Raw genomic sequence first — 22,286 nt, forward strand, 5'->3', positions numbered from 1 at the left:
CTCCAGGCAGTGGTGATGCCTCTAGTTACCGGTCTCTCTGATAACGTCAATATTTTCTAGTTCCCGGTTTAAGAACGTCAATACTAAGTTTACTAGTCTCTCTGAGAAATTACAATTGCAATACCAAGAACATATAATCAAAGATACACACAATGCAAATTCTGCACCGTGTTGATGGTTTGCAGGACCGAGCAGCCGTACAGCGGTAACAGGAAGACCAAGTTGCGAGGTATGTCTGTCGAGCAGCTGGTCAAGTTCCTCAACGAGGAGCAGCGTGATCCTCGCCTCAACGAGATCCTCTACCCTTACGCAGACACTAACAAGGCTCTGGAAGTTATCAGAGACTACGAACCCATCAAGGAGAATATCGCAAAAAGTAAGTCACTGGTTATTATTATTATTTAAGGAGGTACTACTGTCATATTACTGTGAAACAGGATCTTAGATTGTCTTGCACTCTGGCAAGTTTGCTGATCATTTCTTTCTGCTTAATGGACACCTAAGATGACTTAAATACTAGAACCTTCTACTTACATTCAGTACACAAGTACCTTTACGTTATGTGCTTCTTAATAGTTCATAAGCCTGTAATATTTCCAGTCCAACTTAGGAGGCTTGGTCTGAGACCAGGCCCTGAGAGAACCTAATCCCCAGAACTACACATTGTTTATTTTATGGGAAGCGCTAAATTCGTAGTTGTAATACAATGAATTTAAATGGGAGATTCGGGTATTATAATTTTATTTCATGGGGAAGCACTAAACACGTAGGAGGTTATGCACAACTCCATGGAAAAAGTGTTGGGGGGAGGGGAGGGTTAAGGAAGTTTGATCCGAGGGAAGAGAAGGTGAGTACAACTTCTTGAATCAAGAGCCACTCACCAACATGCAGGAACTCCCTCCTTAGTAGAGAAACATCTTATTCAACTATACTAAACTCTGCTTGCACACCCGAGGCTGGATATTGTCAAGGCAAAGCCGCACCATTAAAATTTACTCACACACCTGAAGGCAGATATTTTTCAGTTAGCCTGATCAGAACGGTTGTGAAGGCTGTTGTTTGTGGGCCGCTAACACCAACAGAATAGTTGACCAGGGGTCAGAAAGTACAGTACGTCAGGCCCTTTTTCTAGGGTAGAAAAATCCTGCAAACTCTGAAAAATACCTGAAGGACGTTTCCGGGGGGTCAGTGCCCCCGCTGCTAGGTCTTAGATCAGGCAGCCTGGAGGATCAGAGCGTGATCAACCAGGCTGTTACTGCTGGTTGCACGCAGTCCAGTGGATATGGCCCTACTCCAAATGTGGCATCAAGACAGTTTACAAAAAAAAAAAAAATAGACCGATAGCACTGACGTCCCACATTTTGAAATCTTTAAAAACAGTTTAAAAAATCAGAGAACAAAACACGTGGAATCACAACAGTTGCACATACCACGGCATCTTTGTAGAGGAGGCTGATCCTGCCTCTTGCAGTTGCTACACCATTAACGTGGACTTTGATGCACTGGAAGACAAATTACAAATGTATATATACAATGTCAAAACCTTCGACAAGTGTGATCCTGGTGTAGTTGAACATTAAATGTGTGCAAGTGGAATATATGGAAAAGCAGGCAGAGAATTTTATTAACAAAATAATCTCTCTCTCTTTTTCTCTCCCTCTCTCTCTCTCTCTCCCCTCAGGGAAGGTTCCTTGATGTTGGTGAGGGGCTCTTGATTTAGGGAATTGGATCTGTGCTCCAGTTCCCCGAATTAAGCCTGACTGCCTTCCACATATCCCCCCCCCCCAGGCGCTGTATAATCCTCCGGGTTTAGCGCTTCCCCCTTGATTATAATAATAATAATCTCTCTCTCTCTCTCTCTCTCTCTCTCTCTCTCTCTCTCTCTCTCTCTCTCTCTCTCTCTCTCTCTCTCTCACATCCGACAGACACAAGTCAGTGGATGTCACTCAAATTCCAGTATCGTGTGCAACATCCTTGCGCAAGATACTGGAATTTGAGTGACATCCACTGAGGCTACAACAAATCTCTAAGCTGATATTAACAGGTCTTCCGAGGGGCCAGAGGAAACAATGATTTTCGTTGAGGAGAAATTTCACTTACCTTGCTCTGGACAAAATAAACAATAAAAAACCGGAACGGAGTATAAAACAAACTCAAACCACTCAGTAGATAGATAAATGTGAGGGACTTTAAGAGTGACAGCATTAGGTCTTATGTTCAAGGACGACAGCAGTTGTGCTCTCACAAAGGTAAGAAAATTAATAAGCTGGATAACTAATACCTTTAGAATAAGAGATGCCAAGCCACTGATGAGAAAATAAATTACTTGTTCTTTCTACACTAGAATATTTCTGCACACTACCAGCCTCTTTTAAAGCAGGGAAAATCTCAGAACAGGAAAATGTATAGAGAACCTTCATGGCTCATATCAATTCAGGTAAGCACCTAACTTATTGCACGAAGCTTGACAGATGGTGCAGAATACCCGCAGTGAAGAGCAGGGGTGCTATGAGCACACTCAGCGATAACTCTGTAAATGTAAGGAGACCAAGACTGGCTACTGAACTATGGTACAACCTGGCTACTGCACTACATGTGCTACAACCTGACTACTGAAGTACATATGCTACAACTAGACTACTGAAGTACATATGCTACAGCCAGACTACTGAAGTACATATGCTACAACCAGACTACTGAAGTACATATGCTACAACCAGACTACTGAAGTACATATGCTACAACTAGACTACTGAAGTACATATGCTACAACCAGACTACTGAAGTACATATGCTACAACCAGACTACTGAAGTACATATGCTACAACCAGACTACTGAAGTACATATGCTACAACCAGACTACTGAAGTACATATGCTACAACCAGACTACTGAAGTACATATGCTACAACCAGACTACTGAAGTACATATGCTGCAACCAGACTACTGAAGTACATATGCTACAACCAGACTGCTGAAGTACATATGCTGCAACCAGAGTACTGAAGTACATATGCTACAACCAGAGTACTGAAGTACATATGCTGCAACCAGAGTACTGAAGTACATATGCTACAACCAGACTACTGAAGTACATATGCTGCAACCAGACTACTGAAGTACATATGCTACAACCAGAGTACTAAAGTACATATGCTGCAACCAGAGTACTGAAGTACATATGCTACAACCAGACTACTGAAGTACATATGCTACAACCAGAGTACTGAAGTACATATGCTACAACCAGACTACTGAAGTACATATGCTACAACCAGACTACTGAAGTACATATGCTACAACCAGACTACTGAAGTACATATGCTACAACCAGAGTACTAAAGTACATATGCTGCAACCAGAGTACTGAAGTACATATGCTACAACCAGACTACTGAAGTACATATGCTACAACCAGACTACTGAAGTACATATGCTACAACCAGAGTACTGAAGTACATATGCTACAACCAGACTACTGAAGTACATATGCTACAACCAGAGTACTGAAGTACATATGCTACAACCAGAGTACTGAAGTACATATGCTACAACCAGAGTACTGAAGTACATATGCTACAACCAGAGTACTGAAGTACATATGCTACAACCAGACTACTGAAGTACATATGCTACAACCAGAGTACTGAAGTACATATGCTACAACCAGACTACTGAAGTACATATGCTACAACCAGACTACTGAAGTACATATGCTACAACCAGACTACTGAAGTACATATGCTACAACCAGAGTACTAAAGTACATATGCTACAACCAGACTACTGAAGTACATATGCTACAACCAGACTACTGAAGTACATATGCTACAACCAGAGTACTGAAGTACATATGCTACAACCAGACTACTGAAGTACATATGCTACAACCAGACTACTGAAGTACATATGCTACAACCAGACTACTGAAGTACATATGCTACAACCAGAGTACTAAAGTACATATGCTACAACCAGACTACTGAAGTACATATGCTACAACCAGACTACTGAAGTACATATGCTACAACCAGAGTACTGAAGTACATATGCTACAACCTGAGTACTAAAGTACATATGCTACAACCAGACTACTGAAGTACATATGCTACAACCAGACTACTGAAGTACATATGCTACAACCAGACTACTGAAGTACATATGCTACAACCAGACTACTGAAGTACATATGCTACAACCAGAGTACTAAAGTACATATGCTACAACCAGACTACTGAAGTACATATGCTACAACCAGAGTACTGAAGTACATATGCTACAACCTGAGTACTAAAGTACATATGCTACAACCAGACTACTGAAGTACATATGCTACAACCAGACTACTGAAGTATGTTACACACATCTTTCTTTTATACACACCGGGAATTATCAACAGACACCTTCCTTGATCAGCTGGACTGTGGTGCCTGTGTTGAACTGCATGTATCTAACACCAACAACCTGGTTGATTACACCAGTAAGCACTGGTAAGCATCACTGGTAAACTCCTTCATTGAAAACATCATTGGTAAACCATCGTCACTGGTAAACACCTTCACTGGTAAACATCGTCACTGGTAAACATGGTCACAGATAAACACCTTCACTGGTAAACATCGCCACTGGTAAACATCGTCACTGGTAAACATGGTCAGTGGTAAACACCTTCACTGGTAAACATCGCCACTGGTAAACATCGTCACTGGTAAACATCGTCACTGGTAAACATGGTCACAGGTAAACACCTTCACTGGTAAACATCGCCACTGGTAAACATCGTCACTGGTAAACATGGTCACAGGTAAACACCTTCACTGGTAAACATCGCCACTGGTAAACATCGCCACTGGTAAACATCGTCACTGGTAAACATGGTCACAGGTAAACACCTTCACTGGTAAACATCGCCACTGGTAAACATCGTCACTGGTAAACATGGTCAGTGGTAAACACCTTCACTGGTAAACATCGTCACAGGTAAACACTTTCACTGATAAACATCGCCACTGGTAAACATCGTCACTGGTAAACATGGTCACTGGTAAACACCTTCACTGGTAAACATTGCCACTGGTAAATATCGCCACTTGTAAACACCTTCACTGGTAAACACCGTCACTGGTAAACATCGTCACTGGTAAACACCATCACTGGTAAACCCGTCACTGGTAAACATCGTCACTGGTAAACATCGTCACTGGTAAACACCGTCACTGGTGAACATCGTCACTTGTAAACACCTGGTAAAGATCGTCACTGGTAAACACCTTCACTGGTGAACATGGTCACTGGTAAACACCGTCACTGGTAAACACCTTCACTGGTAAACATCGTCACTGGTAAACACCTTCACTGGTAAACATCTTCACTGGTAAACTTGGTCACTGGTAAACATCGCCACTGGTAAATATCGCCACTTGTAAACACCTTCACTGGTAAACACCGTCACTGGTAAACATCGTCACTGGTAAACACCGTCACTGGTAAACATCGTCACTGGTAAACATCTTCACTGGTAAACATCGTCACTGGTAAACATCGTCACTGGTAAACACCTTCACTGGTAAACACCATCACTGGTAAACACCGTCACGGGTAAACATCGTCACTGGTAAACACCTTCAGGGGTAAACACCGTCACTGGTAAACACATTCACTGGTAAACACCATCACTGGTAAACCCGTCAGTGGTAAACATCGTCACTGGTAAACACCGTCACGGGTAAACATCGTCACTGGTAAACATCGTCACTGGTAAACACCGTCACTGGTGAACATCGTCACTTGTAAACACCTGGTAAAGATCGTCACTGGTAAAGATCGTCACTGGTAAACACCTTCACTGGTGAACATGGTCACTGGTAAACACCGTCACTGGTAAACACCGTTATTGGTAAACACCGTCACTGGTAAAAACCTTCACTGGTTAACACCTTCACTGGTGTGATGAATGGTTTGAAAAACCGACAAGTTGAAGATTGAGACACTTATGCAGCATATGGGAATCTTTATTCAGGAAACGTTTCGCCACACAGTGGCTTCATCAGTCCAATACAAAGAGGAAGGCGTAAGGAAAGGAGGAGTATGAGGTAATCAGTCCCTCAACCTGGAGTCGATGTGTTCAGTCCATCAATCTTGTAGATTGATGGACTGAACACATCGACTCCAGGTTGAGGGACTGATTACCTCATACTCTTCCTTTCCTTACGCCTTCCTCTTTGTATTGGACTGATGAAGCCACTGTGTGGCGAAACGTTTCCTGACTAAAGATTCCCATGTGCTGCATAAGTGTCTCAATCTTCCACCTTCACTGGTTAACAGCTTCACTGGTAAACACCTTCACTGGTAAACATCGTCACTGGTAAACACCTTCACTGGTAAACATCGTCACTGGTAAACACCTTCACTGGTAAACACCTTCACTGGTTAACACCTTCACTTGCAAACATCGTCAATGGTAAACACCACTGGTAAACATCGTCAATGGTAAACACCGTCACTGGTAAACATCGTCACTGGTAAACATCGTCACTGGTCAACATCGTCGCTGGTAAACACCGTCACTGGCAAACATCGTCACTGGTAAACATCGTCACTGGTAAACACTGTCACTGATAAATATCGTCACTTTTAAACACCTTTAGAGGTAAACACCTTTAGAGGTAAACACCTTCACTTGTAAACACCTTCACTGGTAAACATCGTCACTGGTAAACACCACCACTAGTAAACATCGTCACTGGTAAACACCTTCACTAGTAAACATCGTCACTGGTAAACACCTTCACTGGTAAACACCTTCACTAGTAAACATCGTCACTGGTAAACACCTTCACTAGTAAACATCGTCACTGGTAAACACCTTCACTGGTAAACACCTTCACTAGTAAACATCGTCACTGGTAAACGTCGTCGGTACCAATAAACAAATTTTTGGTTAGTGTGGGCTAAGTGGTTGTATAAAATTGGTTGGAGAGAGTAACACAGACGTGCGTGTGTGGAAACATAGCTTATATATAGAACAAGCTTTTACTTTGGTTAGGCCTCATTTAGATTATGCTGCACAGTTCTGGTCATCGTATTACGGACTGGATATAAATGCACTGGAAAACATACGGAGGAGGATGACAAAGTTGTTCCCATGTATCAGAAATCTTCCCTTTGAGGATATACTGAGGGACTCTGAATCTGCACTCTCTAGAAAGGCGTAGAATTAGGGAGGGATATGATTGAGGTGTATAAATGGAAAACAGGAATAAATGAAGGGGATGTAAATAGTGTACTAAAAATATCTAGCATAGACAGGACTCGCAGGAATAGTTTTAAATTGGAAAAATTCAAGTTCAGGAAGGATATAGGAAAACACTGGTTTGGTAATAGATCTGTTAATGAGTGGAACAAACTTCCGAGTACTGTCATAGAAGCTAAGACGTTGCGTAGTTTAAAAAATAGGTTGGATAAATACAGTGTTGACATGTACTTAGCTCTGTGAAGACCTGTTTGTGCGCTCTCTACGAATTGAAGCAAGATGCCCTCCATCGAGCAACTTTACCAACAGCTTAAGGAAGAATTGAGGATGGTGAAGTTGGAGATTCGGCGACTGACCGAGGAAAACAAGAAGATTCGTAGTAGTCCTCCTGTTTTGAGTCCTCAGGTCAAGAAGGGAAACTGGTCAGTGGCTGGACAGCAGGGAACGAAGTTGACGATCAAGAAGACGAATGGAAAGGTAGAAACAATGAAGAAGAAAGAGACTGCCATGGAAACTGTTGTGGAAACATCTAATACATTCTCAGTGCTACCCGAGGAATGTGAGTCGACTACTGGGAACATCACGACGAACGACACCAAGGAAGGTAAGAATATTGTTGTTGTTGGGGATAGCCAAGTTAGGTATATGGATAGGGTGTTCTGCTTGAAGGACAGGAGTAGGAGACAGAGAGTTTGCTTTCCTGGGGCTGGGATGGAGGATATTGTTAGCCGTCTGGATGACATCATGAGAGGTAATGGGAGCAATCCTATTATCTGTCTCAGTGCTGGAGGCAACGATGTTGGCAGACGTAGGAGTGAAGACCTGATTAGCAGGTATAGGTCAGCAATAGAAATAATTAGGAGTAAGGGTGGGAACCCTGTCATATGTGGTATTTTGCCAAGGAGAGGAGTTGGAAATGAATGGTTGTCCAGGGCAATTGGTGTCAATTACTGGCTGGACAAATACTGTAAGGAAAATGCGGTAACATTCGTTGACAACTGGGACCTCTTCTATGGCAGAAATGACATGTATGCCAGGGATGGGGTTCACTTATCTAAGTCTGGGGTGGTAGCACTGGCAACTGCAGTGGAGGGAGCAGTTAGGACTTTAAACTAGGAATAGTTAGTGGTATGGGTTTTGGCAGGAAAACAGTGAAGTCCCAGTGTAGTAATATTACGAGTTCTAGGGGAACTAGTAATAAGCAGAACGAGGTAGATATTGAAAAGCCAATGACTTTGGGTGATAAGGACAGTAATAGGTTTAGTAGAAAAACAGAAATGAGCAGGAAGGGTAAAGAGAAAGGAGAGTCTTTCAATGTTTATTATGCTAATTGCCGTAGTGCTAGGAATAAGATGGACGAGTTGAGATTAGTTGCTAGTGCAGGTAACATTGATGTATTTACCTTAACTGAGACGTGGTTTAATTAAAAAAGTCGGGACATGCCTGCGGAATGTCATATTCAGGGTTTTAAATTATTCCAAGTAGATAGAAGTATCGGGAAGGGGGGTGGGGTGGCATTGTATGTCCGAGATCGCTTGAACTGTTGCATAAAAACGGGTATTAAGTCTGAAGTAACACATACAGAGTCTGTTTGGATAGAATTTTCAGAGGGGCATGAAAAACTGATTTTAGGAGTGATATACCGTCCCCCAAACTTAGATAAGGACCAAGGGAGACTACTATGGGAGGAAATTGTTAAGGCCACAAGGCACGATAATGTAGTAATTCTAGGAGACTTTAACTTTAGTCATATTGATTGGAATTTCTTGACTGGGAATTTAGAATCATACGACTTCTTAGAAGTAGTTCAGGATTGTTTTTTGAAGCAGTTTGTGACAGAACCTACAAGGGGAAATAACCTGCTTGACTTAATTATGGCAAACAATGAATCCCTTGTTAATAATTTAGAAATTTCAGAGGAACTGGGTGCTAGCGACCACAAATCAATTACATTTAGCATTGAATGGAAGTACGATAGTAGCGATAACTCAGTAACAGTCCCAGATTTTCGCTTAGCAGATTACGATGGGCTTAGAGAACACTTATCATCTGTTGACTGGGGTAACGAAGTGAGCTATCAATATGACAGTTTTCTGAACACTATACATGCTGCTCAAAGAACGTTTATCCCATATAAAGAAATTAGATCAAATAGAAATGACCCAAAATGGATGAATAATAGGCTCAAATATCTACTAGGGCATAAGAAAGGAATTTATAGGCGTATCAAAAGAGGTGAGGGTCATCTTATGAATCAGTATATTGACATTAAGAGGGACATTAAAAAGGGGATAAGAAAAGCTAAAAGGGACTATGAAATTAAAGTTGCTAGGGATTCTAAAACTAACCCAAAAAGTTTTTTCCAGGTCTATAGAACAAAAGTTAGAGATAAGATAGGTCCCCTTAAAAATAACTATGGGCACCTTACTGACAAAGAGAATGAAATGTGCTCGATTTTTAATAATTATTTTCTCTCAGTTTTTACACAGGAAGACACTAACAATATTCCAGTAATTAATTTTTATAGTGGGCTAGAAGAAGATAAATTATGTAACATCACAGTCACTAGTGAAATGGTTGTGAAGCAGATAGACAGACTGAAGCAAAATAAGTCGCCAGGTCCTGATGAGGTTTTTTCAAGGGTTCTTAAGGAATGCAAAATGGAACTCTGTGAACCATTAACTAATATTTTTAATTTATCTCTTCAAACAGGTGTAGTGTCTGATATGTGGAAGATGGCTAATGTAATTCCTATTTTTAAAACAGGGGACAAGTCGTTACCGTCAAATTACCGCCCAATAAGCCTGACCTCAATTGTAGGTAAATTACTAGTCAATAATAGCTGAGATTATAAGAAGCCATCTCGATAAGCATAGCTTGATTAATGATACTCAGCATGGATTCACAAGAGGCCGGTCTTGTCTAACTAATTTATTAACTTTCTTCAGTAAAGCTTTTGAGGCTGTTGACCACGATAAAGAATTTGATATTATTTACTTAGATTTTAGTAAGGCTTTTGATAGAGTTCCGCACCATAGACTGTTAAAGAAAGTGGCAGCTCATGGCATTGGGGAAAAGTGCTCTCGTGGATCGAGTCATGGCTCACTGACAGGAAGCAGAGAGTGTCCATAAATGGGGTTAAATCCGAGTGGGGATCTGTAACAAGTGGCGTTCCACAGGGATCAGTCTTGGGCCCGTTGTTGTTTATAATATATATCAATGATCTTGATGAGGGAATTACTAGTGATATGAGCAAATTCGCCGATGACACAAAGATAGGTAGGATAATTGATTCAAACGTAGATGTTATGGAACTTCAGGAGGATTTAAACAAACTCTATTCTTGGTCAGAAAAGTGGCAGATGCAGTTCAATGTAGATAAATGCAAGGTTCTGAAGCTTGGGAGTGCCCATAACCCTAGTACTTATAAGTTAAATGATGTAGAACTTAATGAACATTAAAATGGTATAAAATACCGACAGATTGTCGGTATTTTATACCATTTTAATGTTCATTCTGTCAGACACTGCAACACAAGGGTATCTTGGTACAGACCATCAACTTCGACAATCTCTACTAGTGAGAACGGCTGGGTTTGAGAGGGACCTGCCCTCCCAACGCAACCTACGTCTCACCTCCTGGCACTATAAAAGGCTCCATCCTGTCACTTCAACTTCATATTGTTTCAGACAACGGAACAATGCTCTTCTCCAGACTGAGGGACTGACCACCTCAAAACTTTAAGGGTGATGGACTGATTACATCGTCTTCAAGTATCTTCTGCTTCTATCAACTTTTCTGTACTCGACTGAGGAAGCCTACTGTGTAGGCGAAACGTTTCGAAATAAAGATACCTAACTGTTGCATATGTGTCTTACCTAACGATGTAGAACTTAGCCATACAGATTGCGAAAAGGACTTGGGGGTTATGGTGAGCAGCAACCTTAAACCAAGACAGCAATGCCTAAGCGTACGTAATAAGGAAAATAGATTACTGGGATTTATATCAAGAAGTGTAAGCAACAGAAGTCCAGAAGTCATACTGCAGCTTTATACATGTAGATGAATGGTTCAGAGAACCGACATGTTGATAAATTAGACACATGTGCAACTCTTGGGTATCTTTATTGCGGAAACGTTTCGCCACACAGTGGCTTCATCAGTCCATACGTAGGAGAAACTTGAAGAACAGGAGGAGAATGAGGTAATCAGTCCCTCAACATTGAGTCGATGTGTTCAGTCCATCAATCTTGAATAGAATACGGCATATGAGCGGAGAAGCAGCTTATAAACCGTATGGCAGGAGAGGTGCAGCAGTCATAGGTGGTGTCACATTTGTTCAATGTGGAAGTAGGTCGTGCCCAAGAATTAGGCAAGCGAAGAATTCCTAAGTATTAAGATCCCAAGAAGTTGCAGTGTCTGACAGGTTTGTAGATGAATGGTTCAGAGAACCGACATATTGTTAAATTAGACACACGTGCAACTCTTGGTTATCTTTATTGCGGAAACGTTTCGCCACACAGTGGCTTCATCAGTCCATACGTAGGAGAAACTTGAAGAACAGGAGGAGAATGAGGTAATCAGTCCCTCAACCTTGAGTCGATGTGTTCAGTCCATCAATCTTGAATAGAATACGGCATATGAGCGGAGAAGCAGCTTATAAACCGTATGGCAGGAGAGGTGCAGCAGTCATAGGTGGTGTCACATTTGTTCAATGTGGAAGTAGGTCGTGCCCAAGAATTAGGCAAGCGAAGAATTCCTAAGTATTAAGATCCCAAGAAGTTGCAGTGTCTGACAGGTTTGTAGATGAATGGTTCAGAGAACCGACATGTTGTTAAATTAGACACATGTGCAACTCTTGGGTATCTTTATTGCGGAAACGTTTCGCCACACAGTGGCTTCATCAGTCCATACGTAGGAGAAACTTGAAGAACAGGAGGAGAATGAGGTAATCAGTCCCTCAACCTTGAGTCGATGTGTTCAGTTCTGAGGGGCTCAGAACAAGGGAAGAAACTTCTGCACACCATCCCAAGCAACCCCAGACCTGCCAGAATGTACGGCCTGCCAAAAACTCACAAGCCTGGTATCCCACTGAGGCCCATATCCTCGGGAATAGGCAGTGCTCCCCACCAGCTCTCAGGAATTCTCGCAAAACACCTCTCTAAACTCTTGGGCACTATCAGTCCAGCACATCTCAAACACTCGGGTGATCTTCTCAATCGCATTCGCAACATCAACATCAGGAACAAGAAACTTTCCAGCCTTGAAGTGACTTCCCTATTCACCAAAGTACCTACTACACAAGCCATCGATCTCTTGCGCAGGAAAATTGACGATTCACTTGATCTTCCCATTCCAGCCAGCGATTTCATCGACCTTGTTGAACTATGTGTTGGCTTTACGTGTTTCTCTTTCGAAAATCACCTCTTTCAGCAAACTTTTGGACTACCCATGGGTTCGCCACTCAGTGCGGTCCTGGCGAACCTATACATGGAACATCTAGAAGCCGAACGTTTCTCCACCATTATTCCTTCGTCTGTCACCTGGCTCCGTTATGTTGACGACATTCTCCTCATAACTCCTAAACGCTTCAACGTTCAAGCTCTCCAAGACAAGCTCAACCAGGTCGAGCCTTCAATCCAGTTCACACTTGAAGAAGTCGACAACACACTTGATGTTCTGCTCTGCAAAGCTGACCACGAACTTCGTTTTAAAGTCTATCGAAAACCCACCAACCAAAACGATCTTCTCCACTTCTACTCTCACCACGACACCAAAACCAAACGTGGTGTAATTATAGGCTTCTTCCTGCGTGCACTCAGAATCTGCAGCAATGAGTTCCTTGAGGAAGAATGCACTATAATTGAACAAGTATTTTCTAAACTCCACTATCCTCATCACTTCATCAGAGACTGCAGACGGCGGGCATTAAACATCTTCAATACACCCAGAGAAGACACTGCCGAGAAGAGATACATAGTCCTCCCCACCAACTCCATTGCCAAACATGTTTCCAACATCTTTTCCAATACATCATTCCAAGTATCTACCTCCACAACCACGACCATCAAGGACATCACCAGTAGTAGACAGGACAAGCCTCCATCCTCTGCAGGGGTATGTATAATCCCTTGTAATGACTGCAACAAATTATATGTGGGCGAAACATCAAGAGACCTCCAAATACGTATTTCAGAACACCAATATGCAAGCAGGACTGACGATACAAGGAATGCCTGTGTACAACATCGCAATTCACACAACCATTTAATTAACTACAGAAACTCAAGACTTATCGCCACAGAAGACAACACTCAATACCGAAGAATCCTGGAATCATCGCTTATCTCTATAACCAACAATTTCAACCAGAACAACGGCTTCTATAACATAGCTGAACCACTCGCCAAGAAACTTCTTCATCGCTATCCCACATAAGAACATAGAACACTGCAGAAGGTCTACTCACAACTTGTCCAATACCCCTGCCAAGCTACCCAAGACTCTATAACCCCACCAGGTAGATCATCAGATGCAGCATTCTCCACCTGACCTCAACATTCTGAACATGACTATAAATACTCCCGTACCTTCCACCCCAGGTAGATCTGTGTGACTTGAAAAAGCCCACTGTGTGGGTGAAACGTTGTCAATAAAGGATCACATTATACTGCATATGTGTTTATATTTCCACTGTGTCGGTATTTAATACCATTTATTTCTACCTAGTTGGGTTATTGAGGATGGGACTTTGGGTAGTTTCAAATTTAGGTTGGATAAGTACATGAGTGGGAGGGGTTGGATTTGAGTGGGACTTTCACATCAGAGCTTATTTCTTGGATGGCATTGAAAATTGGGTTGGGCAAATGTTTTGTTAGTGGGATGAATTTAAAGGACCTGCCTAGTATGGGCCAACAGGCCTCCTGCAGTGTTCCTCCTTTATGTTCTTATGAATGGGTTTGTAGATGAATAGTTCAGAGAACCGACATGTTGATAAATTAGACACATATGCAACTCTTGGGTATCTTTATTGAGGAAACGTTTCGCCACACAGTGGCTTCATCAGTCCATACAAAGGAGAATCTTGAAGAACAGGAGGAGAATGAGGTAATCAGTCCCTCAACCTTGAGTCGATGTGGTCAGTCCATCAATCTTGAATAGAATACGGCATACGTGCGGAGAAGGAGCTTATAAACCGTTGGTAGGAGAGGTGCAGCAGTCATAGGTGGTGTCACATTTGTTCAATGTGGAAGTAGGTCGTGCCCAAGAATTAAGCAAGCGAAGAATTGATTGCCTCATTCTCCTCCTGTTCAAGATTCTCCTTTGTATGGACTGATGAAGCCACTGTGTGGCGAAACGTTTCCTCAATAAAGATACGCAAGAGTTGCACATGTGTCTAATTTATCAACATGTCGGTTCTCTGAACCATTCATCTACAAACCTGTCAGACTTGTCGGTTCTCTGAGCCAGGACTACGGTCTTGGCGAACATTATACATACATACACTGACTAGGTCAAGGCATTGTCTTAAGCCGGTGGGAGAATTGGACCTGCCTCGCATGGGCCAGTAGGCCTGCTGCAGTGTTCCTTCTTATGATCCACAACGTTTCGCTCTAGGCAGAGGTTTATCAACTTGATAAAGCAATCCACTGCTCAAAACGTTGTCTCGGTGAAAGCTTGATGACTTCTTGCCACTGTAGGATGGGTTGCCATGACGGAGAATTGATTATAGCGGAGGATGCGTTGCCATGACAGAGGATGAGTTTTCATAGCAGAGGATGGGTTGCCATGACGGAGCATGAGTTGGCCCAGGGGCGTCGTAAGGGGAAGGGCGGGCCACCCCGGGTGACACCATTTAAGGGGTGACACCATAGAGCCTCTAGAGAAGGTAACACTAATGACCAAAACCATGCTGCAACAACCTAAGAGAAAAATTCTTCGTTTCTATATACCCTATTATAGGATTACAGAGTACAAATAGGCCTATATAGGGAAAATCAATCATTTGCAGGATTGAAGGCAAGGAAATGAAATATCAGATTCTTTGAGATGTTACTTGTACACAAGGTTAAACTGGAACTAGTGTTTTTCTTTATTTTTTTTCAAGTTTTTGTTTTTTAATTGTTGAAGATGAATAAATGTTGGATCTGTTGCCTGTACTCAAAATGGTATTTGAGTTTATGTTTCCTCAATATTACTACGATTATTTATTTTATTATTAATAAAGTTCGGTTTATGGCCTTTAAACGTTCTCATTGCTAAACATTAATCACTGGCCATGCAGCAGTGATGTAACTGGCCATGCAGCAGTGATGTAACTGGCCATGCAGCAGTGATGTAACTGGAGTTTACTCCCCCTATCCCCCCGCCCTTGGATTTCATGGGGGTGACACCAAAGATGCCACCCCGTGTGACACCAACCCTAGCGACGCCTCTGTAGGGTTGCCATGATGTAATATGGGTTGCCATGACGTAGGATGGGTTGCCATGACGTAGGATGGATTGCCATGACGTAGGATGGATTGCCATGACGGAGGATGGATGGTCATAGCAGAGGATGGGTTTTCATTACGAAGGATGGATTGCGTTTAGAATGGGTTATGACGTAGGATGGGTTCTCATAGCGGAAGATGGGTTGCCATAGTAGAGGGGTTGTTATAGAGGAGGATGAGTTGCCTTGACGGAGGATGGTGTGTGTGGGGAGGGGGTCTGGGTGTATGTACTCACCTATTTGTGGTTGCAGGGGTCGAGTCACAGCTCCTGGCCCCGCCTCTTCGCTGATTGCTACTAGGTCCTCTCTCTCCCTGCCCCATGAGCTTTATCGTACCTTGTCTTAAAACTATGTATGGTTCCCGCCTCCACTACGTCACTTTCTAGGCTATTCCACGGCCTGACTACTCTATGACTGAAGAAATACTTCCTAACATCCCTTTGATTCATCTGAGTCTTCAACTTCCAATTGTGATCTCTTGTGTCTGTGTCCCTTCTCTGGAACATCCCGTCTTTGTCCACCTTGTCTATTCCGCGCAGTATTTTATATGTCGTTATCATGTCTTCCCTGACCCTCCTGTCCTCCAGTGTCGTCAGGCCGATTTCCCTCAACCTTTCTTCGTAGGACAATCCCCTAGCTCTGGGACTAGTCTTGTTGGAAACCTTTGCACTTTCTCTAATTTATTGACGTGCTTGACTAGGTGTGGATTCCAAACTGGTGCTGCATACTCCAGTACGGGCCTGACGTAAATGGTATACAGAGTCTTAATTAAACGAATCCTTACTGAGGTATCGGAACGCTATCCGTAGGTTTGCCAGGCGCCCGTATGCTGCAGCAGTTATCTGATTGATGTGCACCTCAGGAGATATGCTCGGTGTTATACTCACTTGTTTGCACAGAACTGCTTAATGCCTCAAATGATGTAGTGGAAGTTTTAGCAGTAAAGGTCGAGAACCAAAACCTAGTCATTGTGGTAGTCTACAAGCCTCCGGATGCAACATCCCAGCAATTCCAGGAACAGCTGTTAAAAATTGACCACTGTCTGGAAAATCTTCCAGCTCCTGCACCCAACATCTTGCTCCTGGGGGATTTCAACTTAAGGCACCTAAAATGGAGGAATATAGCAAATAATATTGTTGCAGTAATAACACCAGGAGGCAGCTCTGATGAAAACTCACACTCACACGAGCTTTTAAATCTCTGCACAAAATTCAATTTAAACCAGCAAATAATAGAGCCTACTAGACTGGAGAATACACTAGACCTCATCTTCACTAACAATGATGATCTGATAAGAAATGTCACCATATCAAAAACAATATACTCAGATCACGACATAATTGAGGTTCAGACATGTATGCGGGAGCCCCAGACCGACATAATGAGACTAGTCACGAGGGAGCATTCACCAAATTCAACTTCAATAACAAAAACATAAAGTGGGACCAAGTAAACCAAGTCCTAACCGATATAAGCTGGGAAGATATACTAAGCAACACAGACCCCAACTTATGCCTAGAACAGATTAACTCGGTGGCACTCGATGTATGCACAAGGCTTATTCCTCTAAGAAAATGGAGGAGTAGATGTAAAATAGAAAGAGACAGGCGCTCCCTTTACAGGCGACGGAAAAGAATAACAGAGCGGCTAAAAGAGGTCAATATATCCGAAATGCGTAGGGAGACACTGGTCAGAGAAATAGCAAGCATCGAACTTAAGCTAAAAGAATCCTTTAGGAGTCAGGAATCGCGGGAAGAACTAAAAGCCATAAATGAAATCGAAAGAAACCCAAAGTATTTCTTCTCCTATGCCAAATCAAAATCGAGAACAACGTCCAGTATTGGGCCCCTACTTAAACAAGATGGGTCCTACACAGATGACAGCAAGGAAATGAGTGAGCTACTCAAGTCCCAATATGACTCAGTTTTTAGCAAGCCGCTAACCAGACTGAGAGTCGAAGATCAAAATGAATTTTTTATGAGCCACAAAATTTGATTAACACAAGCCTATCCGATGTTATCCTGACGCCAAATGACTTCGAACAGGCGATAAATGACATGCCCATGCACTCTGCCCCAGGGCCAGACTCATGGAACTCTGTGTTCATCAAGAACTGCAAGAAGCCCCTATCACGAGCCTTTTCCATCCTATGGAGAGGGAGCATGGACACGGGGGTCGTCCCACAGTTACTAAAAACAACAGACATAGCCCCACTCCACAAAGGGGGCAGTAAAGCAACAGCAAAGAACTACAGACCAATAGCACTAACATCCCATATCATAAAAATCTTCGAAAGGGTCCTAAGAAGCAAGATCACCACCCATCTAGAAACCCATCAGTTACACAACCCAGGGCAACATGGGTTTAGAACAGGTCGCTCCTGTCTGTCTCAACTATTGGATCACTACGACAAGGTCCTAAATGCACTAGAAGACAAAAAGAATGCAGATGTAATATATACAGACTTTGCAAAAGCCTTCGACAAGTGTGACCATGGCGTAATAGCGCACAAAATGCGTGCTAAAGGAATAACAGGAAAAGTCGGTCGATGGATCTATAATTTCCTCACTAACAGAACACAGAGAGTAGTCGTCAACAGAGTAAAGTCCGAGGCAGCTACGGTGAAAAGCTCTGTTCCACAAGGCACAGTACTCGCTCCCATCTTGTTCCTCATCCTCATATCCGACATAGACAAGGATGTCAGCCACAGCACCGTGTCTTCCTTTGCAGATGACACCCGAATCTGCATGACAGTGTCTTCCATTGCAGACACTGCAAGGCTCCAGGCGGACATCAACCAAATCTTTCAGTGGGCTGCAGAAAACAATATGAAGTTCAACGATGAGAAATTTCAATTACTCAGATATGGTAAACATGAGGAAATTAAATCTTCATCGGAGTACAAAACAAATTCTGGCCACAAAATAGAGCGAAACACCAACGTCAAAGACCTGGGAGTGATGATGTCGGAGGATCTCACCTTCAAGGACCATAACATTGTATCAATCGCATCTGCTAGAAAAATGACAGGATGGATAATGAGAACCTTCAAAACTAGGGAGGCCAAGCCCATGATGACACTCTTCAGGTCACTTGTTCTATCTAGGCTGGAATATTGCTGCACACTAACAGCACCTTTCAAGGCAGGTGAAATTGCCGACCTAGAAAATGTACAGAGAACTTTCACGGCCCGCATAACGGAGATAAAACACCTCAATTACTGGGAACGCTTGAGGTTCCTAAACCTGTATTCCCTGGAACGCAGGAGGGACAGATACATGATTATATACACCTGGAAAATCCTAGAGGGACTAGTACCGAACTTGCACACGAAAATCACTCACTACGAAAGCAAAAGACTCGGCAGACGATGCACCATCCCCCCAATGAAAAGCAGGGGTGTCACTAGCACGTTAAGAGACCATACAATAAGTGTCAGGGGCCCGAGACTGTTCAACTGCCTCCCAGCACACATAAGGGGGATTACCAACAGACCCCTGGCAGTCTTCAAGCTGGCTCTGGACAAGCACCTAAAGTCAGTTCCTGATCAGCCGGGCTGTGGCTCGTACGTTGGTTTGCGTGCAGCCAGCAGCAACAGCCTGGTTGATCAGGCTCTGATCCACCAGGAGGCCTGGTCACAGACCGGGCCGCGGGGGCGTTGACCCCCGGAACTCTCTCCAGGTAAACTCCAGGTAAACACCCCCAGATCTTTTTCCTTGAGTGAGGTTTGCAGTCTTTGGCCATCTAAACTATATTGTGTCTGCGGTCTTCTTTGCCCTTCCCCAATCTTCATGACTTTGCATTTGGCAGGGTTAAATTCAAGGAGCCAGTTGCTGGACCAGGCCTCTTTGTAGTCCTGCCTGATCCTCATCCGATTTGATTCTCCTCATTAACTTCGCATCATCTGCAAACAAGGACACTTCTGAGTCTATCCCTTCTGTTATGTCGTTCACATATACCAACAGCAGCACAGGTCCTAGGACTGACCCCTGTGGAACCCCGCTTGTCACAGGCACCCACTCTGACACCTCGTCGCATACCATGACTCGTTGTTGCCTCCCTGTCAGGTATTCTGTGATCCATTGCAGTGCCTTTCCTGTTATGTGTGCCTGATCCTCTAGCTTTTGCAGTAACCTCTTGTGAGGAACTGTGTCGAAGGCCTTCTTGCAGTCCAAAAATATGCAGTCGATCCACCCCTCTCCCTCTCTTGTCTTACTTCTGTCACCTTGTCATAAAACTCTAGTAGGTTTGTGACACAGGATTTTCCTTCCCTGAAACCGTGCTGGTTGTCAATTTTACACTTGTTTCTTTCCAGGTGCTCCACCAATCTCCTCCTGATGATCTTCTCCATGACCTTGCATACTATACACGTTAGTGATACAGGTCTGTAGTTTAGTGCCTAATGTCTGTCTCCCTTTTTAAAAATTGGGACTACATTTGCCATTTTCCATACCTCAGGGAGTTGCCCAGTTTCAAATGATGTGTTGAAGATCTTTGTTAATGGCTCACACAATATCTCTGCTCCCTCTTTCAGGACCCATGGAGAGATGTTGTCTGGTCCCACCGCCTTTGAGGTGTCAAGTTCGCATAGCAGCTTCTTCACCTCCTCCTTGGTTATATGTACCTCATCCAGCACTTGCTGGTGTGCCCCCCTGTTCTGATTTCCTGGAGTCCTACTGGTTTCCACTGTAAATACCTCTTTAAATCTTGTGTTGAGCTCCTGACATGCCTCTCGGTCGTTTCTTGTGAATTCCCCATCACCCTTCCTCAGTCTGATTACCGGGTTCTTGACTGTTGTTTTCCTCCTGATGTTGCTGTACAACAGCTTCGGGTCAGTCTTTACTTTTGATGCTATGTCATTTTCATATTGTCTCTGAGCCTCCCTTCTTATCTGTGCATATTCGTTTCTGGCTAATTTCTTTATTTTCCTGAGTTCTCTGTCTTCTGTACCTTTTCCATTCTCTAGTACACCTAGTTTTTGCCTCCCTACACCTTTGGGTGAACCAAGGACTCGTTATGTTCTTCCCATTATTTCTGTTTCCCTTGGGAACAAACCTCTCCTCTGCCTCCTTGCATTTTGTTGCCACATAGTCCATCATTTCTTGTACTGGTTTTCCTGTCAGTTCCCTCTCCCACTGAATGTCTTGAAGGAAGTTCCTCATGCCTGAGTAGTTCCCCCTTTTGTAGTTTGGTTTTTCCCAGCCTATTCCTGCTACTCTCTCCACTTGGAGCTCAACTATGTAGTCGAAGCACAGAACCACATGATCACTAGCTCCCAGGGGCCTTTCATACATGATACCCTCGATGTCCGAACTACTCAAGGTGAATACAAGGTCCAGTCTTGCTGGTTCATCCTCTCCTCTCTCTCTGGTAGTGTCTCTAACATGTTGATGCATGAGGTTTTCCAGTACCACATCCATCATCTTGGCTCTCCATGTTTTGGGACCCCCATGGGGCTCCAGGTTTTCCCAGTCAATCTCCTTGTGATTGAAATCACCCATAACTAGTAACTTTGCTCCCCCCGTGTGTGCTCTCCTGGCCACCTCGGCTAGTGTGTCGATCATTGCTCTGTTGCTCTCATCGTATTCTTCTCTTGGCCTCCTGCAGTTCTGTGGTGGGTTGTACATTACTGCAATTATCACCTTATGTCCCTCAGACTGGATTGTTCCTACTAAGTAGTCCCTTTCGCCCGTGCCATCCATTCCTTCCATTTTCTCAAAACCCCACTGGTTTTTAATGAGCAGTGCAACTCCTCCTCCCCCTCTCCTCCCTCTGTCTTTCCTGAGGATTTGATATCCAGATGGAAAGATTGAATCTGTTATTATTCTGGTGAGTTTTGTTTCTGTGAGTGCTATTATGTCTGGGGATGTCTCCTTGATTCTTTCATGCCACTCCTCATACTTATTTGTTATTCCATCTGCATTTGTATACCACACCTTCAACTTCTTTTCTAAGACTGTGGTTTGGGAGGTATATTGGGGTTGGGAAGTGGGAGACCTGGTAAGGAACTTTGGGTTGTTGCTGTGGGGGTGGAGTTTGTAATGTAGTGGGTGGGGGCATTGGATGTGGCATGGGTGTTTTGATTTAGAGTGTTTGGTTGCACTGGGGTTGACCTGGTTGGGAGGCTTCTATAGGAAGTTGTGAGGGAGGCTGTATTTGATCTTCTTCCTGGGTCTGGGGTCTCCTGTCTGTCTTCTCCATCCCCTCTCTTTCCTCCTTTCGCCTTTGTACCATCTCTCTCAGTTTCTGCCTTTCTTGTGTTCTGTCGCGGTTGAGATACACCTTCCTGTATGCTGGCATGTCCCTTAATCGTGCTTTCTCCTGCAGGATCCTGTTCCAAGTCACTTCTGCCTTGAAGGTCACTTTCACTGGCTGGGTTCTTTTTTTTACAAACCCCCCTATTCTCCGAAAATTTTCCAGCTGGGTCATGTCGTCTTCTCCTATTGCTTTCATGATGCTTTCAATTGCCTTTTTTTCCCCTTGTTTTCTTGCTTCATATGTTTCCCCTTCAACTTCCTGGAGCCCATACACAAAGACTGAC

At 43.4% G+C, this 22,286-nt stretch overlaps 1 protein-coding gene across 9 annotated transcripts in view; it reads left to right on the forward strand.

Moving 5' to 3' along the window:
- Positions 1-22,286, forward strand: part of Plc21C (Phospholipase C at 21C) — a 613,502-nt gene that overhangs the window by 327,660 nt on the left and 263,556 nt on the right. For all 9 annotated transcript variants that reach the window (XM_070099388.1, XM_070099391.1, XM_070099386.1 and 6 more), the window contains one exon: positions 186-376. In XM_070099388.1, coding sequence (XP_069955489.1) covers positions 186-376 — 191 coding nt within the window. The remainder of the gene's footprint in view (positions 1-185; positions 377-22,286) is intronic.

Source organism: Cherax quadricarinatus, chromosome 67 (genome assembly GCF_038502225.1).
Source record: "Cherax quadricarinatus isolate ZL_2023a chromosome 67, ASM3850222v1, whole genome shotgun sequence".
NCBI classification, from domain to species: domain Eukaryota; kingdom Metazoa; phylum Arthropoda; class Malacostraca; order Decapoda; family Parastacidae; genus Cherax; species Cherax quadricarinatus.